Below are 9,125 nucleotides of genomic sequence, written 5' to 3'. Positions count from 1 at the left end.
AAGATCTCCCCTTCTCGTAAAGTTTAGATTTTAGATTTATCCAAATCCAACGAATAAAAAAGGAGTGGAAAAAAATGAATATCACATCAGTAGTTCAGTACTTACTGATTGATTAAATTTTTTTACCTGAGAAAAGTAAAGTAAGATAATCATTCTTACATTCATTCAAAGATCAATCATTCACATTCATGAATCATGATCCCTCTAATTTTTGGTTTGTTGATGAGAATATTAGTATAGTACTATTATAAATCAAAATAATTAATGATCTTGAAACTTTGGGCCCAACCCAGTACACTTTTTTGAACAAATCCACATTTTTATAGTCTGTTTAGGGCTGGCCCACCATTTCTTTTTGGCCTAACAAACTTTACATTATCTTCACACTTGAGGAGTTTGGGTGGACAATTCTCACATGCAATTGGTTTTATCAAGAGTCCTGTCTTCCATCATTACTCATTAGGTGTGTTTAGTAGTCGCATTTAGGGTTCTAGTTATCAAACTTAAGGGTTGTTTTATATGAGTTTCTAAATCATTAGGTTCATTGATAATTACTTTGACTAGATTGATCTCAGTTTTTTGCCTTCTTAATTAGCTTTTGAGAAAAGTTTATTATCCGTTATATGATTAACTATTGAGTGAAATGACATAAATAAGGTTTAAACGTTGTCTTTTATAAAGGAAATTCATTTATTTTATTTTTTTAAAAAAATCCTATTGTCTGCTTCACTTGTGTCTCATCCGTCTTACTAACCCACATTACATTGTACTAGTTAATTTTATCTTTTTCCATGCATGGACATTCTGATACATTGGAAAACCTTTTTATATACACTCGGGTACACATAGAGTTTGGCGTATAAAAGGGTAATTTTTTTGCTCATTTGATATTAAATGAGAAAATATTATTAGATGAGCAGAAAAACCATTGGGTGCACTTAACACCTGAGTGTATATAAAAATTTTCATAACATATTTGGTATTATAATTCTTCATAATATCAAAAAATTTCATTTTATAAAAGTTGTTTAACTTCATAAATGTGAGGAACTTATTTTACACATAATAATATATAAACTTGTCCTTTTATTCCTTCAACCCTAATTGGCTACAATGTACGTCTTAATTGCGAGCAACTTAAATTTCAAGAATATACTCCCTTTTGTGTCAAAATGTTGTTTCATCTTCAACACCCTAAAAGTTAAAGTGTTAAGCTTTGTGTATGGTTGCATGAAAATCTGTACAAATTATCCCCTAATTAAAATAATCTTTATTTCTCTTACAGAATTTACTATATGTAATTTAACTTGGAGATTAAAGTAGTTTTAACTGCTTGAAAACACATTTACATTGGACTTTATTTTGTCACTTAAAATGGATGACTTAAAATAGGTTGGTATAGCCCATCGAACTTAGCACAAGCTGATAAAAGTAGATACAATGGACACCAAGTTGCCTCAATTTGAAGCTAGAGCCCAATCCTAAGTAAAAAAAAAAAAGGAGGCAAACAATATTGGTTTTAGAGTACCTTATCTTATACAATATGTATATTCTAATTACAATTAGAGATCAAGTTGGTTGCATTGTTATATGAAAATTGAAAGTACAAAAATAGAAAAAAAAGGACACAAAATTAAAGAATTTAAATTTCACTAAACAGGGACTTCTTTGTTGTAAAATAAAATCAAGTAACTTAACAACAATCGAGTCCATATAGACTCCCTTAGCTTTTCCACACATTATGAGTGGGACATTGGCTTCCCAATCTACTAAAACTACAAGAAAAATCTCTTTTCGTAGCGATTGTACATTTGCTACAATATGCAAGTATGTTTGTGAAATAATTAAGGATGTCGTATCATTTTTACAATCGCCATGGTTTTCCCATATAAAATCGATACGGAAAACGTAATAATACATATCCACACTATTTTTACACATTTATAAAATTTTGAGAAATCGTATCATTTACAATCGCCACTAAATCCTAAAAATCGATACGAAAAGCCTTTTCAACATTAGATATATAAATATTGTTTGACAAAGAATACATAAAATATGTCATAACTTATTGGTGAAACATTTAATATAAGAGTTTTAGGTTCGAATCTTGTAAAGATCATACGCATGTTTTTTTTTTTGAAGAAAATGAGTTAAACATTTATAGCGATTTTCGTTGGGAAAGCTTTTTGTTGCAATTACAATCGATACTAAAGGTTAAAATAATCGCTACGAAAAGGTTATTTTCGTGTAGTGTAGATCAATATAAAATTTGGACATGGATGAAATTCCACAAAGGTATGCAAGGAGGGAATAGTTTCCAAAAGGTATTAAACATGTAATTATTCAAACTTAGCGATACGAGAACTCGTGAAGGACAGACTTGAAAGAGTCTTCGATCAATTATGTACAAGTGTTAGGAATTCATTTCATAAGAGCAAGCAAATTAGTTGAAAAAGATTCTTGATATATATGTTCTCTATATTAACTTATTAAGAGCATAATCATAAGACTATGTAGGTAACTATTCCGGCTTATGAGATATACTGTGGTAGTGAAGGCTATCAAGCCGCTAGAGCTATTGCGTATTACGACTAATTTAGTGTTTCACAAGTGCACAAAATCTTTTACTGTAATAAGGTTGTTAAATATTGTAAATGAACTTATTTCCTAAAAGAGTTACTTGTTTTTGTCTAAAATTAAGGTTTTCAAAATTTATTTTACTACTCCACTATTTTAACCCTTTTTTTTTTTTTTTTTTTTTTACAGCCGTTTGTACGGTAATTAAATGGGTTAAAATTCCTTTATAAAAAATAAAATAAAATGGTAGTAACGGAGTAATTTAAGATGAAATACACAGTAAATACAGAAGAATGTTTCCTCTTCATCGTGTTCTTGAATATAGCGTACTCTAATTTCTCCATTGTAGCGGCTTGTGAGCTTTCTTTCCTCCATTGAAGCAGTTTCTGAGGTTAGATGTTTTTTTTTTTTTTTTAAATTTTTTTTAAATCATCGAATAATCAATTTAGGGTTCTTCTAAAATGAATTATTGAACTATTATAACTGAAAGATTTTAACTTTAGTTTTTAGAACTTTGCTATTCATATTCTTTGGCAAAAATTGATAAATGATTCAAATTTGTTGCTAATTGTCGCAGGAATTTTTTATTTTTAATAATGTCTGGTGATTCGAAGGCTGAAACTGGGGACCCAAAGTCTAAAAATGGTGAGTTTGTGATTCTTCGACGCTAATTGCTATGTATTTAGTTTTTAATGGAGGGTTAATGTAGTTGTTAATAACCTGGAATTGTAGCCGGGAAGAAGAAGAAGGAGGTGAAGAAAGAAACTGGATTAGGGTTAACTTACAAGAAGGATGAGAATTTTGGGGAGTGGTATTCTGAGGTATTTTGATTTATAATTCTATATTTGGGTAAATTTATACTAGTATCTGGTAATTAGAGTTCTTGGGTTGAAATGCTATGTGTGATTGATAATGCAGGTTGTTGTGAATTCGGAAATGATAGAGTATTATGATATTTCCGGGTGTTACATTCTGAGGCCGTGGACTATGGCGATTTGGGAGGCTATGCAAGTGAGTAGCTATCATCTTTGATTTCAATAAGATGCCGAAACTTGTTGTAGAAAGAAACTGTGAATGCCTTTAGCAATTGACTTACTTTAGTGGTTGGGATATTTTATTGATGAATGAGTTAGGGTTTCGTGAGCTTGTCAATTTGTAAAACGAACTTTTATTGAATGTTCGGCTGCAATATAGCATTACTACTCCAAATTTGGATAGGACTATAGGAGGTAGGGTTCCTGGTTGCCTTTTCAATTATATTTTTGCTGCTGTTTGTGTTTATACATTTCAAAGTTATGTTGCAAGCTCTTTTAAGGAAGGACTATGGTGACTTAGTGTATTAGCGTGATGTATTAATTTAAGGATTATGTACATGATATGTTATTAGAAGTATTTGAGAAGGATATAAATAAAGTTATATATTTATTTTCTGAAATTTGCCACAGTGATTGAGGGAAGGATTCAGTTTTCGGTTGAAGTGAACAATTAGATGGTCTAGGAGTTTTTTTTTTTTATCATGCTGGACAAATTTTTAGGGTCAATTTGAAATATTCTTAGTTGTACTAAGAATCAAAGGTCATTGCCTTAAAGGCTTAAAGCAACTCCAGCCTCAATGCCTCATTGCCTCCTTGATCTCATGTTGTTTTTGAATGACAATTGCTGCTTGATTGAAGCTTCACTGAATATCTGCCAACAACCATTGGGGAAATTTCTACTTTTCTCAATCTAGAGAGTAGAGTCAGTAGAGTTAGGGTATGAAACAAGCTGATTTTAGGCTTTTACTGTCACCTTTAAAAGTTGATTGCAGGATTAATGAGCTCATATCAACTTAGAAAAAGGATCATTAAGCTTTGATAAGTTTAGATTAGTTTAATTCAACTCCTGACTTGTATAAGTCTTTGCTGAGGACTATTGATTTAATTATAGAGATACGGACATCTTCCCTAATTATTATGTCATTCTATATTTTAAAAATCTTAGGAATTTTTTGATGTGGAAATCAAGAAGATGAAGATTAAAAATTGCTACTTCCCACTGTTCGTCTCTCCTGGTGTTTTGGAGAAGGAAAAAGATCACATTGAAGGTTTTGCCCCTGAGGTAAGTTTATATGAGCGCATTTATTTTATTGAGCAATAGCTTTCAAAGGAATGCTGGCTTTGTTGCTAGTTTGGACCAGGTCGGCAGAGCTGTTATTAAATTTTTATTGGGGGTTTTTATGCTCATTGTTGAACTTTTTGGAGGTGCCTATTGCTATTCGTCCCACTAGTGAGATTGTTATGTACCCATATTATTCAAAGTGGATTAGGGGACACCGTGACTTGCCTCTAAGGCTGAATCAGTGGTGTAATGTTGTTCGTTGGGAATTTAGCAATCCTACTCCTTTTATCAGGTAGTATAATGTATACTTTTCTACAAAATGCCTTTTAGTTCCATTAAGTAATACATATATTTTTTTTCGTGTCTTTTTAAAGACTAATAGAAAGATCCATATAGTGGTTGAAAAAAAAAGAAGCTATCCTGTAGGTCTGATAATTATTGAAAGTTTGAAACTATTATGAAGCATGTTGGAGTTATACTTTTCAGTTACCATTTATTTTTCAATGTTACTATCTACTAATTTGTGATTGTAAGGTCAAGGCCACTATATCTGCAAAGTGTATGTATGTAAGTAATTAAGTATAGAAAGCAGTATTCTTTTAGTCAAGAATTTGATTTCCCATTTTGAGCTGTTATAATTTGTATAGTCAAGAGCAAGTCTAGATGACATTCTATCAGGTAGTTGGAAGAAATGATTATTGATTCGGACATACATCTTTGAATGATATACAAAGGGTCAAAGGCTATTTTTAATCTGTTAAAAACAAAGGTAGAAGTACTATAGAAAGGATAATAGCTAATTTGTTAGTCAGGAGCAAAAGTATTTTCTAAGAAATCGGTCTTGTGAGAGAGAAATGTAGGTCTTAATAATCTTTGTTACATGCAAATGATCTTCTATATAAAAGCTTATATATGCTTGTTCTTGTGTTTGTAGGAGTCGTGAATTTCTCTGGCAAGAAGGCCATACAGCTTTTGCAACACAGGAAGAGGCAGATGCTGAGGTATGAGCACATGATAGTGTACTTTGCTAACTATTGCAAGTTTAACTAAATACTTTATTGTATTGGCTTATTGGCATTGGCAAATGATGTATAAGATTAATAAGAAATCAAGACCTGAATTGCAATTTACTGCCCTGAGTGGATTAATAATTTAATACTTCCAGCAACCCCTAACCCCCCACCCCCTAGAATTCTGACTTAGGTCATATGCTCCAATTCTCAATACATTTGCAAGCCAATTCACTGTAGTATGTGATCCAGTTCATCTAGGTTTGCTTGCTGAAAAACTTGGTGCTTTTGTCATTTTGGATCTATGATCTAGTCAGCTATAAGTTATCGTCTCTGGTTAGCTTTGTCATGGGGATAATGGATGTAGCAAAAAATCAAGAGAACAAATAATCTAGATCATAGAGGCATTATATTAAACAGAATGAAGATGTAGTTTTATGGCTATTGGTTATTGGTGATGTGATTCCGTCAATACCCGTTCCTGTGCTCAGGCATGTTGTACCGTTGCAAGGAGGGAGTGGTGGAGAGACAGGGAGTTGGGTTAGTTTGAGTTGGGAAGGAAAAAGTAAATTTAAAAAAGGTACTATTTTTTTAATATTTTAATTCTATTATTTTTTAAAAGTAATCTTATCTATTATTAGAGATTTAGCTATCAATTTTCTAGACAAAAATCCTTTCTCAATTTCTCTCACCTCAGCCTGGGCCATATCATCTGACACCATATTATGATCTGAATAACCATGTTGACCAGAACCCCCAAATGTATGATAAACTCCCAACAAGCGTATTGCAATCTTGTCCTCATTACACATAACAAAGCGTACTACGTTAATAGGTAACCTGGTCCCAACTAAAATCTGTTTGTGCTGTTCTTTGAACAACTTTTTTCAAGAGTTTTTCACATCCTGTGAAAGCTGATAGAGTTTGGTGTTTTCTCTGTATACAAATTCTGTTGGATGTTGGAGGGTAACTAGTAACATCCTTTTGTACATTTCTTTTTTCTTTTCAAATCACACGGTTTTAAAGTGGTCTTGATCATCCATTAGTCTCCAAAACAAAAACTTGATGTTACCACATATTTTGATTGCTGCTTTAGGTTCTTGATATATTGGAACTCTACCGACGAATATATGAAGAATTTTTGGCTGTTCCGGTGGTCAAGGGCAAGAAAAGTGAAATGGAGAAGTTTGCAGGTGGATATTACACGACAAGTGTTGAAGTAAGTGAGAGTTGAAGCTGATTTTTATTTGAGTTTTTATTTGTTGATTATTGGAATCACGATGAGTGTTGTATTATGTAATTTGGGACGTATTTTTGTCTTGTTGCATTAAAAATCCTAAATTGTATATCATTTTCCTATTCCAGGCATTTATTCCAAACACTGGACGTGGTGTTCAAGGTGCAACCTCACATTGTTTGGGTCAAAATTTTGCAAAGATGTTTGAAATCACTTATGAAAATGAGAAAGGAGAGAAGGCAATGGTGTGGCAGAACTCATGGGCATACAGTACCAGAACGGTTTGCTTTCCACTATTTGCTATTTTTGTTTTAAGTTGTTTGATTGGAGCTTTTGTGCAACTTCCCCATCTACAGCATCATGGTACTATTCTGTTGGAACACTGTAGACTGTTTCCAAGAGATAGGAAGGGCTGAGAGCTAGTCAGCTAATGTATACTAATTTGATCATTGAGGATCTTAACATACATTCTCAATGTGGTACAATACCAACGAGGGTTTTTAAAGAGGCAAGAGGCGGTGAAATTGTTTCTATATAGGATGGGCTGATCATGCCACTTGTTTGTTGAATATGATCCCTTTAATTGACGAAAGGCCTTTTCAAATCTTAATTTATATTCCTTTTATTTGCAGATAGGGGTTATGGTGATGACACATGGTGATGACAAAGGCTTAGTTTTGCCACCTAAAGTAGCAGCTGTCCAAGTCATTGTGGTGCCTGTTCCTTTCAAAGATGCCGATACACAAGGAATTTTTGATGCTTGTGCTTTTACTGTCAAAACTTTGAGTGAAGCAGGCATTCGGGCTGAGTGTGATCTTAGGGATAACTATTCTCCAGGTTGGAAGTACTCACACTGGGAGATGAAAGGTGTTCCATTGAGGCTTGAGATTGGACCAAAGGATTTGGCCAATATATGCATGTCTCTTTCAAAAAGTTGTTATATTTCATGATCTATGTATTTCTTATCTAAAAATTACTATTTTTGGTTTATCCGATCAATGGTTTATGTGATGGTACGGAGAATTGTTGAGAGTGTTTTTCTCTTATTATGTGTTTCATTACCATATGTGCCGATAGAGCTGTCAAAAGTTGACCCGACTCGAAATACTGACTCAAACCCGATTATTAACCAACCCATTTGAACCCGAAGAAATGGTGACCCAAACCCGACCTCACCCGACCTGAAACCAACCCTAGACCCGAGTTGACCCGAGTATGTGAGACCCGATCCCGAACATGAACTGACCTAGAGATGACCCGACCAGAATGTAACCCGTAAATTATCAACCTGAACCGAACCCGACTTGAAACGAAATTGACCCAAACCCGTTTTAAACCGTCAAAACCTGAATTTTACCCGACTTGTTACTAACATGACCTGAATTCAACCCGATCCGTTCCTAACCTAACCCGAATTTAACCCAACCTTTTACAAACCCGACCCGAAATCAACCCCACTCGTTATTGACCTGACCCAAATTCAACCCGGCTTGTTATTAACTCGACCCGAATTTTACCAGACCTGGTACTAACCCGACCCTAAAATTCAACCCGATTTGTTACTAATCCGACTCGAAATCAACACGACTTGTTATTCACCCGACCTAAATTCAACCCAAATTGTTCCTGACCCGATTTCAAATCACTTTAAATGAAATTTAGACCACGTTATTATTGTTGATCAAAGCATTTTGTCTAGGGAGACCAAGTCGGTCCACGCCAGCAAAAGAAAGGAGCATCATCCTCAAATTTAAGAGTTAAATATAGTATATATTTGTTGTATGGTCAAAGGAGATAATTATCTTCCTAAATTATAGACTATAGTTCCCTAGTATATTGTCATATATATTATAGTCAAAGGAAATAATTAGCTTGATAAAAATGATAATTATCTATTTATAGTTAATTGAACCCGAATATGACCTGATTTGGAAATGACCCGACCTGATTGTAACCAGCAAATTATTAACTTGAACATAACCCAACTTGAATCCAAGAATAACCCGACTTGGAAATGACCCAACCTGATTATAACCCGCAAATTATTGACTTGAATCGAACCCGACTTAAACTCGAGAATGACCCGACTTGAAAATGACCAGACCTGATTATAACCCGTAAATTATTGACTTGACCCAAACCCAACTCAAACCCTAGAATGACCCGACCTGATTATAACCCGCAAAATATTCACTTGAATC

The 9,125-nt window shown here is 33.7% G+C and overlaps 1 protein-coding gene across 2 annotated transcripts; it reads left to right on the top strand.

The window, feature by feature from the left end:
* Window positions 1-2,770: 2,770 nt before the first annotated feature.
* On the top strand, window positions 2,771-7,953 carry LOC110738546 (proline--tRNA ligase, cytoplasmic-like). Of its 2 annotated transcripts, XR_002514633.1 has the most exons (7): window positions 2,771-2,971; window positions 3,158-3,225; window positions 3,313-3,401; window positions 3,499-3,591; window positions 4,561-4,677; window positions 5,612-5,678; window positions 6,784-6,906. XR_002514633.1 is itself a non-coding variant. In XM_021918949.1 (5 exons), exons 1-5 carry the CDS (start codon window positions 4,728-4,730, stop codon window positions 7,872-7,874), a joined length of 903 nt encoding a protein of 300 aa, XP_021774641.1. In that variant the 5' UTR covers window positions 4,579-4,727; the 3' UTR covers window positions 7,875-7,953. The 2 variants fall into 2 exon arrangements, 1 of the variants encoding a protein (XP_021774641.1); XM_021918949.1 differs by lacking the exons at window positions 2,771-2,971; window positions 3,158-3,225; window positions 3,313-3,401; window positions 3,499-3,591 and adding exons at window positions 7,053-7,205; window positions 7,557-7,953 and having other exon boundaries at window positions 4,579-4,969.
* The last annotated feature ends 1,172 nt before the right edge of the window (window positions 7,954-9,125 follow it).

The sequence above is a fragment of the Chenopodium quinoa genome, unplaced genomic scaffold, assembly GCF_001683475.1.
Source record: "Chenopodium quinoa cultivar QQ74 unplaced genomic scaffold, ASM168347v1, whole genome shotgun sequence".
In the NCBI taxonomy this organism is placed as follows: domain Eukaryota; kingdom Viridiplantae; phylum Streptophyta; class Magnoliopsida; order Caryophyllales; family Amaranthaceae; genus Chenopodium; species Chenopodium quinoa.
The sequence above is the reverse complement of the archived record's forward strand: the minus strand, read 5'-3'. Positions and strand labels throughout refer to the sequence as shown.